This window comes from Rhinopithecus bieti, unplaced genomic scaffold, assembly GCF_001698545.2.
Source record: "Rhinopithecus bieti isolate Rb0 unplaced genomic scaffold, ASM169854v2 scaffold_20150, whole genome shotgun sequence".
NCBI lineage: Eukaryota > Metazoa > Chordata > Mammalia > Primates > Cercopithecidae > Rhinopithecus > Rhinopithecus bieti.
This window is the reverse complement of record NW_016810565.1, coordinates 811,526-826,517: the sequence shown is the minus strand read 5'-3', so window position 1 is coordinate 826,517 and position 14,992 is coordinate 811,526. Positions and strand designations below refer to the sequence as shown.

General features: G+C 43.8%; 2 protein-coding genes across 5 annotated transcripts in view; one reads left to right on the top strand and one right to left on the bottom strand.

Moving 5' to 3' along the window:
• Positions 1-3,886, bottom strand: part of SIRAL1 (SIR2 antiphage like 1) — a 54,507-nt gene extending 50,621 nt beyond the window's left edge. Inside the window, exons 1-2 of one of the 4 annotated variants that reach the window (XM_017892259.1) lie at positions 3,788-3,876; positions 3,143-3,203 (exon numbers count right to left, since the gene is read on the bottom strand). The gene's annotated coding sequence lies outside the window, so the exon portion shown is untranslated. Of the gene's footprint in view, positions 1-445; positions 597-3,142; positions 3,204-3,787 lie in introns of those variants that run through there. The other 3 variants (XM_017892258.1, XM_017892260.1, XM_017892261.1) reach the window with 3 other exon arrangements.
• A 45-nt stretch (positions 3,887-3,931) lies between these two features.
• RPUSD4 (RNA pseudouridine synthase D4) lies at positions 3,932-13,416 on the top strand. The gene is made up of 7 exons (XM_017892256.1): positions 3,932-4,167; positions 4,570-4,735; positions 5,902-6,103; positions 9,769-9,862; positions 9,938-10,082; positions 11,219-11,316; positions 11,889-13,416. Exons 1-7 carry the CDS (start codon positions 3,979-3,981, stop codon positions 12,126-12,128), a joined length of 1,134 nt encoding a protein of 377 aa, XP_017747745.1. The 5' UTR covers positions 3,932-3,978; the 3' UTR covers positions 12,129-13,416.
• The last annotated feature ends 1,576 nt before the right edge of the window (positions 13,417-14,992 follow it).

The following is a 14,992-nucleotide window of genomic DNA, read 5'->3' as shown; positions in this document are numbered from 1 at the left end:
CCCAGGCTGGAATGATGCAGTAGCACCATCTCCGCTCACTGCAACCTCTGCCTCCCGGGTTCACGCCATTCTCCTGCCTCAGCCTCCCAAGTAGCTGGGACTACAGGCGCCCGCCACCATCCCTGTCTATTTGTATTTTTAGTAGAGACGGGGTTTCACTGTGTTAGCCAGGATGGTCTTGATCTCCTGACCTCGTGATCCGCCCACCTCAGCCTCCCAAAGTGCTAGGATTACAGGCGTGAGCCACCGCGCCCGGCTGGAAAGCTTCAAGTATATTCCAACACCACTCAATGAAGTAACCTCCAAATATAAACATTAGCTCAGTGGCGAAAAGTTAAATTCTGGGGACAAGAGCAGAATTCGGTTTCTTAGTATCAATGCTAAACGTATTCAAGATAAATCTGAAATAAATCCCACTGATTTGGGCTGAAAAGGAAGTACTTACGTATCAGTGGAAAATCTTCATAGATTAGAAACAGAGTTGCAAAGATCTTTTAAATGACAAAAAAACTGAAGCCCAAATTATTTGTTCAAGTTCACAGTGGCTGAACTGGGACTAGTCCCACATCTCCTGGCTCCCAGTGATTGCACTTTCCAGGGCACCTCCCGAGAGTTCCTGCTAATTGCGTCTTTTAATCTCTATTAAAACCATAAAACAATGTCCAAGTACTTCCTGCTTTTCAGGGAAATGGAATCACTGGTTAATCTGCAACTAGCAAATCAGTTTGAGGAGGTGTAACTTAAACTTCATGCCACTGATTAACCTTAAATTTATGATAAACGCAAGTTCCTTTATTAGTCAGTCCTTCTTTATACTTACGAAATACTAATGCAGCCTTTTCGTTCCTGAATAGACTAGGAACTATCTTTAAAAAGAAACTATCAAGTTCTTCATATAGTTATTTTGGGGGCACATATTATGATATATCAAAATCAATGTAAATAAGTCATGTTTGAATAGAGCTGTACTCTGCAAGAATGAAGAAATCACTAATAGAATTTCCTTCCTTGTTTTAAGAAAATAGTTTAGACAAGAGGAGTTCCCAACAAATGAACTGTGACATTGACGCAGAAATGGAAAAGTGAACTGCCTAAAAGGGACCAGTTGAATGAGGAAGAGGGAGGAGGCAATATAGAGATTATAAAAAATAAAAACAAAAACCAGAAACAAAAGAGTGTTTGGCAGTGGCAGTATCGCAGCCAGTGAGGTTTATCTGAGGGGCGATTATTGCTCTTTGAAAATTGAAAAAAAAAAAAAAAGACATGACATTTGCATAAATTCTTTATACTGAGAACAACTCTACTTTAAATCACCAAGTGCCTAGACTCACGGGAGAAACATCAAGGATGTCGTAACTTATGTACCCATACTGGCTAAAGCTGTACTGTCATACCAAACAAAAACTTTGATTCTTTAAATTTCTCTACAAAGTTTCAACAAGACAAACCTAAAAGTTCCTGCTCCAGAAATAAGGAACAAATACTTTTATTCTTCGTCACTGTGTGCTTTGAGTTAACCTGAAACCCTAGAGCATAAGCTCTGTGTCACTAGCAATGACATTTGAGTTGGTTCTTCGTTTTGTTTCCTGCCACAGAAGGCCAATTCTGCAAGAACAGGTGTGGTTTCTCGAATGCCATAAAGTTAGGGTAGAAACAGGTTCTCCCATCCCGGACACAAAACTATAAAAGTCCTGTACCCAAAACAAGTTTTAAATTAATGTAATGATATGAATTTAATTCCCAATGTCAAAATTTCAGGGTCCTTGGAAAAGGGAGCTTCAAGTATCTAAGTAATATATGATGTTCATCTGTTTAGTGAAATTAGAACCTAGGACTGGAGCATGGAAGGTAATAATTCTTTTAGGGTGGAATTTCTCAACTTTTATAGATCTCTGTCCTACTGGTAAATGTGCAGGGCAGTGGGGGAACAGGAGAAATGGATGTTGTTTCTCAATCTCCCTTGGAATTCTTCGCATTTATATCTGAATTGGCATTTACACCTGCCTTATAACAGAAACGTACACAAGGCTTGCTTCTTTCCAACTTTACAAATACATCTGCCTCTACGTTCATTCTTCAGGCCAGTGACAGAAATAAGACAATTCAAAATGTTCAGACACACCTAGCATACATGTATGATGCACTTCAGCCATCTAATAGATATTGTGAGTTTACTATGTGCCAGACGAGAGGAAAAAAAAAAAAAAAAAAAAAGTCTTCCAGGGACTCACAGATCAACAGCAGCTGCCAAGAGTACGTCTTTACCTGCGTAACTCATAATCAATTCAAGCTCAAAGGACAGTTACAGTGTAGGGGAAAAGACCAGACCTCATCACTGACCACCGAGGTTGTAACTAGTTTTCCTACTATCAAACCCTTTCCTTTCCCATCTGTCCTGCATTCAACTGCCAGATTCATTTCCAGAATTTCACTTTCTTTTTTTTTTTTGAGACGGAGTCTCGCTCTGTTGCCCAGGCTGGAGTGCAGTGGCGCAATCTCGGCTCACTGCAAGCTCCATCTCCCGGGTTCCCGCCATTCTCCTGCCTCAGCCTCCCGAGTAGCTGGGACTACAGGCGCCCGCCACCACGCCCGGCTAGTTTTTTGTATTTTAGTAGAGACGGGGTTTCACCGTGTTAGCCAGGATGGTCTCGATCTCCTGACCTCGTGATCCGCCCATCTCGGCCTCCCAAAGTGCTGGGATTACAGGCTTGAGCCACCGCGCCCGGCCCAGAATTCCACTTTCAAGGAGTCTTCTGCCCTACTCAAGACGCTTCAAAAACTCCCCACTACCTCTCGTTCAAACTCTTCAACTTGAGTCTTCTATGATTAGCTCCACCCGATCAACTTTGTTTCTTGTTGGTACAGCTCCCTTCTGCCAAACCCCTTAGGAGGTGTAGAACCCAAATCTAATTCAACTATTCTCTAATAACTCCTCCGGCAGCCTTCATTCCAAGCAGTCTTCAAAAATTGTTCCCTCTATCGTCACAGATTCATTCGTTTTCAGGACATTCTTTCTGAACTCAGCATAAGTTTTCCTCTTAACAAATGGCAGGTACATCCTAAGTTACTTTTAACACTACCATCCCAAGCAGATGTTTATCTTCCCAGCCACCCCTGAGTGAAATCAGAGGGAGTCACTTGCAGTTCGAGCAAGGGAATTCCAACATCGCATCTCGTGAGAGGGGGTTTGGTGCGGTTGCAAACTGTGGAGGAGAGGAAAAACAAAGGAAACAGGAAAAGTGAAGGTCTGTGCTCCGTACTTTCAGCTTTTTCTTTAGGAGTAGCGAGGGTAGGGAGGAGAGCCCAAGCAATGAATTCTTGAGGAAGGGCAGAAAAACCACTCATAGTGCTTCCTAAGTAGGAAGTAGGGGCTGGGGGCCCTGGATAAGGGAAGGGGCCGTTATCCTTAGGAGAGGGGGACAGGTTACAACGTGAAACAAAGAGGATGGGAATTGGAAGATGACGGGTGGAGAGGCTACAGAGATCGGGGCATCCAATCAAGAGGGTATCCGACGAGTCCCGCAGGGGACTGGCGGATCACCGGAGATTCGGTGGCTAAGAGGGACGGCGTAGGTGCCTAGGAGGGCTCTGGGGCGAGTGTTTATGGGACATCGCCTCTAAGGGGCGCGGGGCGGGGAGGAGTTTTTCAGTGGGATTGTGTACCAAAAGGAGAAACGTTTCTCGGACCAGTGTTCTTCTTGAACGGAAATCCCGAGGACGCGGAAAACGTTAAAGCGTTGAGGCACCGGCATTTCCCAGCCCCAGCCCTGCTTCCCTACACACTCACCGAGTCTCCTCCAAACGCCACTGCTCCAGCTGCAGCTACCGGCCGGCGCAGCCGCACTGAGCGCACACCTTCCCCCCGTGACTCGCCCAGGCCCCACCCCGCACACGTGACCTGCAGGGTCCACCCACTCCCGCCTCACTCTGGCTGCCCTTCTCCACGTGGTCTTGGCTCGCCCCGCCCTTCCTGGCAAGATGGCGGCGCCCAGGTGGAGGGCGTTGGGCCTCTGGATCCGGGGAAACGGCCAGCGTTTGGGGAGTCTCTTCAGTCCCGTCTCAAAGCCATTTTGTTCCGCTGCCGCTGCGTCTACGTCCGTAAATGCCCAGAGATTAGCGGAGAGGCTCCGAGCCCAGAAACGGGAACAAGACACAAACAAGAAGCCGGTGAGTCTGAAGGGACCACAACTCCCAAGAGACAGTGCGCTCATTGGTTTCTCGGACGGGGAGTAGGTAGGAGGGTCCTCTGATTGAAAGCTTGTGAGTCAATAGCCCTGACGCCAGGTGGGAGAATGGGGAGAAGGTGGAGGGGAGGGGTCAGTAAGGGTACGGTGTTTTCCCGTGAGCTGGGTCTTTGGCTACTGTCAGGCTTGGTCTTACCCACTGCGTGGGTACGCAGGTTAGACAAACTGGTAACCCTGGTACCCCTGCTCTCAGATTACTCGAGGAAGGCGCGGGTCTGATGCAAAGATAGTCATTCCCACTCAGATTCTCACCCAGAGCTTTGTGTAAGGTCTTCTCCACCGCTTCCGCACCAGGCATTCCCCACAGCTCCTTCTTTCTCCCTAGGTGTCCACAAACCCTGTTCAGCGGAGAGTGCAAGAAATAGTGCGGTTCACACGGCAGCTGCAGCGAGTCCACCCCAACGTGCTTGCTAAGGCACTGACCCGAGGAATTCTCCACCAGGACAATAACCTTGTGGTCATCAATAAGCCCTACGGTCTCCCTGTGCATGGTAAGGACCACGCGGGAATGGGAGAGGAACCTGCGGCTGCTTTCTGCTACAACCGAGGAAAACTGAGACGTTACTTGTGGTGCACTCTAAAGCCTTGCATTCAACTTAATTAAACCTTTGTAGACTACTGTCCAATATAAGGAACCACCGAGGACACAGAAATAAATAAATAAGACAGTCCTCCATTTCTAAATATCTGACAGTAAGCAGCAATTCGTGGAATACGCTGTGTGCAGACCACAGGGATCGCTGTAGAGATATACAAAGGCTGTGCGGTTCTAGACTAAAGGTTATCTTCCATCAAAACTGGGAATGAGAAAATGATACATAAGAAAAAAGGTTGTGTGTGTGTTGGTGTGTATGTGGGAGTATATGTAACATACAACCCCAGAGTGACTGGAATTTAGTGGACGCTCAAATGTCTTTCAACAAATGCTGCATGTAGTTGTCAGGGACAGCTGAGGTGAATCAGGAAAGATTGATTTAAAAAATGCATTTGCAAAAGAATTTTGCAGAGGGAAGAAGCCCATTTTAGCTAGAAGAAGGTAATGCTTTTCTGGGAGATGTGGAGATAGTTGTTCATAAAGACAAGGAACTAAATCAGACATTGCCAAGTGTTTGTATAATTTTTTTCTCTCTTTATTTTCACAACAGTTTTTTGCCTTCCCATTCCCCAATGAAGTTGTTTTCCAGATATTTACATTTTATAACGAGAACGCAGAGTTGGAAAGAGAAGTAATGTGTCCAAGGTCAGAAAAACGGCTAGTAAGAAGAGTAGACTAGAACCCCAGGAATGTCTGACCCCGAAGCCTATCCTCCTAATCACTCTTATTTAATGCTTCTTGAAGGCCTCATGGTTTTGCAAAGCATGTCTGAGAGGAAAGCCGCATGCTCTAGAATGGTGCTTCTCAAACTTTATTATGCTTCTGAATCATTTGGACAGCTTGTAAAATGCAGATTCTGACTGAGTGGTCTAGGTTGGGAGCCTGAAATTCATTTTAATACGCTCCCTAGACATGCCATTGTTGCTAGTCTCTGGACCACACTTCAGTAGTAATGCTCTAGAAAATATTGACAATTTATCCATTAAAGGCTTTTCTCCCAAGAAGAGTTCTTTGGTGAGATCTTTTCCTGGCCACTCAAATCTTTGGCTTTTTCCTTCTTAGGTGGCCCTGGGGTCCAGCTCTGCATCAGTGATGTACTACCTATCCTGGCAAAGATACTTCATGGCCACAAGGCAGAGCCCTTGCATCTGTGCCACCGGCTGGACAAGGAAACCACAGGCGTAATGGTGTTGGCTTGGGACAAGGACATGGCACATCAAGTCCAAGAGTTGTTTAGAACCCGTCAGGTGGTGAAGAAGTACTGGTATGAGGCCTGCTGATGGCAGTAGAGGTGGTATAAATGGAGGCATTTCTTTCACCTATTTATCCATTAAAAGCAGAAACTCCAATTAATAGAAGGCACTACACTAGGACCTGCGAGATTATAAAAAGTATGTGAAACAGCTTTGGTGCTTAGAATATTAAGTCTGATAGAACAGTGGTTCTTAATTCTGGTATACATCAAAATTATCAAAAATTAATTATACAAGCATAGGCTGTACATAGTGGCTCATGCCTGTAATCACAGCACTTTGAGAGGCAGAGGTGGGAGGATCACTTTAGGCCAAGAGTTGGAGAACAGCCTGGGCAACATAGCAACACCTTTTCTCTGTAAAAAGTAAAAAGGTAGCCCGGTATAGTGGCACATAGCTGTAGTCCCAGCTACTTGGGAGGCCAAGGTGGGAGGATCACTTGAGCCTAGGAGTTTGAGGTTACAATGAGCTATGATCACACCACTGCCCTCCATCCTGGATGACAGAGTGAGACCCTGTCTCTAAAGAAATAAAAATTAATTATATAAGTAATATATGATGTTATTCCTGTGATAAAAATAGTCAGACAACAAAGATAATGTGAAAAACTCCTGGAGAATCCACCCACTCTGCCATTCTAGTCTTTTCCCTTGAGGTAACAACCCATGTAATCAGTTTGGTTTTTATTCCTCTAGTTCTTACTCAATGCATTTACGTACATGTCTAGTATATACAGTATGTGTGTGTGTAGATACGTATGTACGTAGATATATATATCTATATATATCACATTGTACAATTTACATTATAGTTTTTCCCCTGCCCAACTCTATGTCTTGGGGATCATTCTGTGTTAGCACATAGAGGTTTACCTCAGTGTCTTTCATAGGAAAAAGATACATGAACAAAAAAGAAACCCTCTGTTCCCCATCTGTGCAGTTCCCTTCCCCAGGGGCAATCGCTGTGACTGGTATCTTGTGTAAACTTCCAGAGTTATCGAGCATATGTAAGCATATTACTGTATGGTACTGTGTTTTACACACAATTTTGTATCCTGCAGTTTTCACTTGGATCATATATCTTAGAGCATTTTGTGTTGTACAGTTAGAGCTGTCTCCTTTTTAATTGCTCTGTGAAATACTACTGATGAATATTTAGGTAATTTCTCATTTTTTAGAGCCCATTGCAAAGAATATGTGAATGTATTTTAGGGTAAATTTCTAAAATTGAATCACTGGGCTGAATGGTGTGTATATTTAACTTTTAATAGTACTCACATTGCTCTCCACCAAGGTTTTATCAGTTTACATTCCCACCAGCAGTGGTGAGTACCCATCTCCCCTTATCAGCCAAAGCATTTTTAAAGGGTTTGCCACTGTGATAAGTTAAAAAAAAAAAAAAGACATTTTCTATTTCCTTGTATAACAGTGATGTTGGCTATCAATTTCAATGTTTTTTACATGTTTGTTGGCTATTTGAGTTTCCCTTTTTGGAAACAGACTGTTTATTTCTTTTACCTATTTTCTATTGGGTCATTTATTGTTTTATTTATTTATGTATTTTAAGACCATGCCTGGCCTTTTTTTTTTTTCTTTGAGATGGAGTCTTGCTCTGTTGCCTAGGCTGGAGGGCAATGGCACAATGTCGGCTCACTGCAACCTCCTCACTGGTTCAAGCAGTTCTCATGTTTCAGCCTCCCAGGTAGCTGGAATTACAGGTGCATGCCACCATGCCCAGCTAATTTTTGTATTTTTAGTAGTGATGGGGTTTCAGCATGTTGGCCAGGCTGGTCTTGAACCCCTGACCTAAAGTGATCCGCCCACCAAAGTGCTGGGATTACAGCACTTACAGCTCACAGGCATGAGCCAATGTGTCTGGCCTAGGTTATTATTTTCTATTTGGTTTGTAAGTATTCATTTTATATTTTGAATGTTAGTCCTTTTTAGATTACAGATTTTGCAGATACGTTGATCTGAGAAGCCCTTTAAAATTCTGTATGATTGAGACTTACCCATGAGGTTCTCATTCATAAGTCTGATGGTTGTGGGCATTGGCATCTGTATTTTAAAATTTGATATACAATCAAATTTAAGAACAACTATAATAAGATTATGGAGAATGGAGGAATTTAGGACACTAGCTAAGACCTCAAAAAGATCTGTGTTCAACTCTCATCTGTGTCATTTACCAGCTGTGAGGCCTTGGGCAAGTTATTAAACTTCCATAAGCTTTGTTTTCTTCATATGACAAATGGAAATAATAGGATTTATGAGATGGTTAAATAAGACTGAGTCATGTGAAATATTTAACACAGTACCTAGTTCATAGGAAAAGTTAAAAAATAAAAAATAGAGACATTTTATCTATTCAAGCTATCAAAATGTTAAGACTATAAAATACATGTTATGTTATTTGTGAAAAATGTCCATTAAGGTTCAAAATTGGTAACCATTCTCGGTATCGGGTTCATGGAGGAATTGAAATCAATCAATTGGGTCTTGCTGATTGAACATTCTTGAGTTGTAGTGTCGTATCATTAGGAAGGGCAATCTTGTCACAGAAGATCTATAAAGTCTATAAAATACGATAAAATGTACCAGATAGTAGCTCAAACTGAAATGGAGTGTCTATGTTGTGAAACCGTGTGTCTGAGTGGGATTTTGACCCCTTGGTTAGTGATTATACAACAGACCACCAGGTACCCAGAGAGAATCTCCCATCATTAACCTGAAAGAGGCATAAATATACAGACAGATTAAACAGTCTTCTACCTGTCTGTGAGGTCATGAGAGGGAGAGCACCAACAGAAGTGATTTGGAATGAGTTATTGAGTTGTGGTTGTGGTTCCTACGACTTCTTGTTTTTTTTTTTTTTTGAGACGGAGTCTTGATCTGTCACCCAGGCTGGAGTGCAGTGGCATGATCTCGGCTCACTGCAACCTCCACCTCCTGGATTCAAGCGATTCTTGTGCCTCAGCCTCCTGGATAGCTGGGATTACAGGTGCATGCCACCAGGCCTCGCTGATTTTTTTTTTTTTTTTTTTTTTTTTTTTTTTGTATTTTTAGTAGAGATTGGATTTCACCATGTTAGCCAGGCTGGTCTTGAACTCCTGACCTCAAGTGATCCACCCACCTTGGCCTCCCAAAGTATTGGGATTACATGTGTGAGGCACTGCACCTGGCCCCTGTGACTTCTTTGGGTACAGTTCCCTCCTGTTTTACCTATGTGGCAAATGAGCCAGGAACAGTTCTCTGAATTTTTTCTTAGGTTCATTCATCCAATTATTTATTCATTTGTTCATTTAGCATGCAGTCAGAATCTACAATCTTTTATTATTTGAAAAAGAAAAACAATACAAAATTATATTATCATAATTTTAACTGTACATATCCATTTTTGAAGGCTGGGAAGACCATGTTATTAATATAATTTTTTTCTTTTTTTACCCCAAATATTCTACAATTATCATGTATGACTTTAGTAGTAAAAAAGATAAGCTTGTGAAATCTATCAGCTCTCAGGCTAAGCATTACACCAAGAGAATCTTGCATGACCCTTCAATCATAAGAAATCACGTGTTAGTGCAGAAGGTCCAGCGTGAAATCCTCTAAGTGGCCAAATCTAGGAGGTCTTATCTGGCTTGGTTGGCTAAAGCAGTGATCTGTGTCACCCCCAGGGCCATCACTGTGCGTGTCCCCATGCCCTCAGCAGGAGTCGTGGACATCCCCATTGTGGAGAAGGAGGCGCAAGGCCAGCAGCAGCACCACAAGGTGGGCAGGCAGCCTCCCTGAGGCAGGGGTTGCTGCTCTTCCTTGAGAATCATATCTTGATTTCTTTGGCTTCAGATGACATTGTCCCCGAGCTACCGCATGGACAATGGGAAAATGGTGAAAGTACGGCATAGCCGGAGTGCACAAGTTGCTGTAACTCGGTACCAGGTGCTCAGCAGCACTCTCTCCTCCGCCCTCGTGGAACTCCAGCCCATCACTGGTGAGAGTGTCACTCTTCCGCAGTGGGATCACACAACCCTGTGCCACCAGGTTTTGTCCGGGGCCTCGTTCCGAGCAGCTAGTGCTGTGGCTGACTTATGTGAGAATGTGCTTCTGGTGCTGATCTGAGGCTAGGGAGACTCCCATAGGGATGGTTGTGACTAGCAAAAGAATACAAACAGTTTGAATGCCTCTATTAAAACTGTGCAGAGTGGTTCCTCAAAATGATTAAACATAGAATTATCATAAGATCCAGCAGTTCCACTTCTGGGTATATACCCAAAATCATCAAATATTAGCACACATATTCATAGCAGTGTTATTCACAGTCATAAAAGGTGAAGATAATCCCAGTGACCATTGGGGGATGAATGGAGAAACAAAATGTAGCATATACAGAAAATAGGATGTTATTTTCAGCTTCCAAAGAATTGAAGGGACATTCGGACACATGCTACAACATGGATGCACCTTGAAAACATTGTGCTAAGTGAAATAAGCCGGGCACAAAAGGGCCAATACCGTATGATTCCACTCATGTGAGGTACCTAGAAGAGTCAGATGTATAGAGACAGAAAGTAGATGGTGGTTGCCAAAATCTTAGGTTAGGGTAAAGAAGGGGAGATGAATGGGTAATTGTTGTTTAATGGGTCCAGAGTTTCAGTTTGGGAAGATGAGAAAGTTCTAGAGATTGTGGTGGTGACAGTCGCAAAAACAGTGTGAATACAGCTAATGCCACTGACTTGGCATTTAGTATAATGCCAGTGGTTAAACCAGGAAATTTTATGTATATTTTACCACAATTCAAATAATGTGCAAATCAATACTACTTACCATCATGTAGTAAAATTACTGAAAAGTTAGGGTAATGGTAGACGGCAAGTTCGCAATAATGGTTATCTGTGGTGGAAAGAGGGAATTGTGGTGGACAGGGGTACTTAGGGTATTTACAGCGTTTACTTACTAAGCTAGCTGGTGCTACATAGCTTATAGTTTGCTATATTATTCTTTTTACTTTATTATAGTTGGGACTTGGCCAGTTTACTGCACTTTGATTTAATATGATTTGAAGCAGATGCCAATACTGGTATTGTTTCTGTAGCTCCTCACAAGTTTTCTTTCTCTTTCTCTTTTAAGGAATAAAACATCAGCTTCGAGTTCACTTGTCTTTTGGATTGGATTGTCCAATACTTGGTGATCACAAGTACTCAGACTGGAATAGGTTGGCCCCCCAGGTAATACTAATTTGACCCAATATGCAACAGATACGGGAGAAAACTTAGGCGTTCCTTTTCTTAAATCTCTGAAATGAGTTACAACAAAGCCTATTTATTGTCTTCAGACATGGTACCAAGCTCGTTATCTTGCTTTTAGAGAAATTTAGAAGCAGTTAGTTACTGTCCTCGTGGAACTGCAGGATCTATTAGTGAAAAGCTTACTGTTACATTTGTTTAGTCTGATTTTGTTGGGAGGCTGTGGACAAGGGGAGGGGTGTTTCTGAAGACTGGGAGCAGGTTTTCATGCTACTGCTAAAGAACCGCAGGGAAAGCCTTTTCATCCTTATACCACAGCCCATTTTCTTGGTAGGCCAAAAGCACTGGCCAAAAGAATGTCTTTGGTGTGGTCATTTTTCCCTCACCTGGGTTCAGAGCCCTTCTTAGACATGCCCCTGAAGCAGGCTCTCCATGACTGTGTCTTCCAAGGGGTTAGCGTTGGTTCCCTGTAAGTGGAAGTCCCCTGACTTTGCATGTTCGTCAAGGGTCGACTGTTGGCCTTGGTCTCAAGGGTCTGTCCTTTCTTTGTATAGAAGCTGTCCGTGGGCACCCTGAAGAAGCTGGGGCTGGAACAGTCGAAGGCCCGCTACATCCCCCTTCACCTGCATGCCCAGCAGCTGATCCTGCCTGCCCTGGGGTCCAGGAAAGAGGATCTCAACTTGGTCTGCAAACTTCCTCACTTCTTTGTACGTTCCCTGCGCCGCCTGGGTTTAGAAATGCCAAATCAGAATCAAAATGAGAACAATGAAGCCGAGTGTCTGGGAGCACAGTGAAGACCGTGGGAGCATCCTGGTACCTGGGAGTGCAGGTTGGCCCCTGAACTGTTCTTTGTTTACAGGACTCTGCTAACTTCTCACTTGGAACAGATTCCATAAGAGCCAGGTGGGATAAGGTGAAGCAACTCATCTGCTCCAGGGCTTTTAATGGAGAACAAAGTCTGTTTACTGATAGTTTGGCTACACTGTGGAAAAGCCTGCTGGAAGTCTTCCTGCCATGGGCTCTCATTGCCAATGTGGAACAGAGCCCAGGGCCAGGCAGACTGGGGCAGTGACTGGAAAAGGAAAACTAAAGGACAGAATCCAGGATCAGGAACTGGTTTTATCCAGCAGTGAAGCTCTTGAGCTCTTAGGAAGGTTCCTGTGATTGGAAAGAACATAATGGTTAACAAATATGGCATCCAGGGATTGCCCAGCTATAGTGTGGGTGGCCCCCTGCACTCTGATTATGGAAACTGTACAAGGGTATTGAGTGTGAGGTTGAGGTGGGACATTTGCTGAGCAAGGAGAGCAGATGTGAATGGCAGGCAGATAACATACATACATGAAGCTGGCTGGATGTAAGGCAGTAGCGGGGAGCGGCATGCTGTCTCACAGTTGTTAGCTCCAGCTGGTTGTTGCCATGTGGGAATGGATTTTATCATTTATTTCTTCAGAGAAGCTGGAAACCTAGATATTTGTGTGAAACCTCCCAGGGTATTGCCAACTAAATCGAATTTTTAAAGACGCTTAGGCAGCAAAGCAAATAATACTTGCAGGCTGAATTTGCTCTGCAGGCTAGCAGTTTGCAGTCTATGTTTAATGAATGGTATAGAAGTTTGGGGAAAGGTGCCATCTTGAAAATTCTGCATCAGTGGTCGGCATTTTAGCTGCGTGTAGTATGTATCCTTTCTAGACTTGGAGATGGCTTTGGTTGGTCCATGAATGTGTAGTTAGGAGAGTGCTGCCATTAAAAAAAAAATCTCTATTGTGGAAGCATATCTTCTGTTCTTGGGTCTCAGGAAGGAGAGGGCTATACTGAACATCACTAGGGATAGATGGAAATGACCTTGGCCTCCCTGCTCAGTTGGTCCATCTAGCTCCCACCTTGTTTCTTGCAAACGAATACACCTCACACTACTTTTTCTTTCTAACAAAGAAAGTTGGAGTGACAGCACAGTTAGGGAGATACACCCCGCGACAGTCTTTATGTGTTCCCTGTGTATAGATGATGCCACTTTCTAGCCCCTTCCCTGACTCCATGGTACCCATTACTGTGCATAATAAATTTAACTTTGAAAGCACAGACGAGATGACTATATTTGTTTATATAAGACCTAAATATTTTTGCTGTTGTTTCTATTTCTAGTAAATCATGCTAGTCAAGAAAAAGGAACAAGAATGTGACACTTAGGAAATACTGATAATTGACATTAATTCAGGGAAACAGATGAACAGGAATACCCACAAGAATGGAGAACAGGCTGGGCACGGTGATTCACATCTATAATCCCAGCACTCTGAGAGGCCGGAGAGGCCGAGGCGAGCAGATCACCTCAGCCCAGGAGTTTGAGACCAGCCTGGGCAACATGGTGAAACCCTGTTGCTACAAAAAAACACAAAAATTAGCTGGGTGTGTTGGCACATGCACACCTGTGGTCCCAGCTACTCAGGAGGCTGAGCCAGGAGGATCACCTGAGCCCAGGAGGTTGAGACTGTAGTGAGCCATGATTGTGCCACTGTACTCCAGCCTCGTGACAGAGTGAGACCCTGTCTCAAAACAAGGAGAGCAATCTTAGAAGAACACATGATAGAAATAAAAGTTAGAACTGGAAAATGGAGAAAAGAAGGAGCTAGTCAGGATACATTTGGAGAAGTGGCCGACGATTTATATTCTCATATATAAATATGGTCTCCTCTAGGATGTCGATCTAGACTTTAATTTGGCAAACTGAATATTTACTAGGCTGCGGGTACCTGGGGACATTCACTCATCTCAGGGAGCGCATTAGCTGGGAAAATTCGGTTAGCTGTGTGGTTTACTGACAAGTAAGTGTGAGGCAGGACTGTCGGTCCCCAAGCGGGCACGTTGGAGCTGGCCGGAGAACCAGCTGTGTCATTGTTTCTGCCCGGCTTTGTCACAAATGCTGCTTTGTTGTTCTGCGTGAGTTTTTAGCGCTTTAGTGCTGGGTTTTGTGTTGGTTGCTGAACTGGGAGCTACCAAGCTAGTGACAGTTGACTTTTTGAGAATTCCTAAGCTTCCCTGGGATACAGGGTCACCACATTGGAGACTGGGGCAGATGTCTGCCCTGCTGCACCTTCCCAGACCTCTCTGAAGCCGATGGCAGCGGTTCCATGCCCCACAAAAGGACTGTCTTCTTTAGTGTCGACTGACTCATGGGGGTGCTTAAGGACCAGGACAACAACCTCAGACAACCTGGTTGATCTGCAACTTTAAGGGTGCAGGGAATGTGATTGTAGGTAGGCAGAGTCAACTGAAATGCTGATTCGTCAGCCATAAAAGTATGATTTTTTTAATGTGTTTGTGTTTGAAATAACTTTTATTTGTAAATACGGAATGGCCTTTTAAAAATTAATAGAACATTTAAGCACATCATGAGAAACTTCAAATATTAGGTCATGTCATCTGCTTGTAATTAGTTACCATCTGAGCTTGAGAGGGACCTGTGTTAAGAAGTATGGTAGGCTGGGCGTGGTGGCTCATGCCTGTAATCCCAGCACTTTGGGAGGCCAAGGCGGGAGGATCGCTTGAGCCCAGGAGTTCTGAGATCAGCCTAGACAACTTAGTGAAACTGTTGTCTCTACAAAAAAGTGCAAAAATTAGCCAGGCATGATGGCACACCTGTAGTCCCAGTTACTGG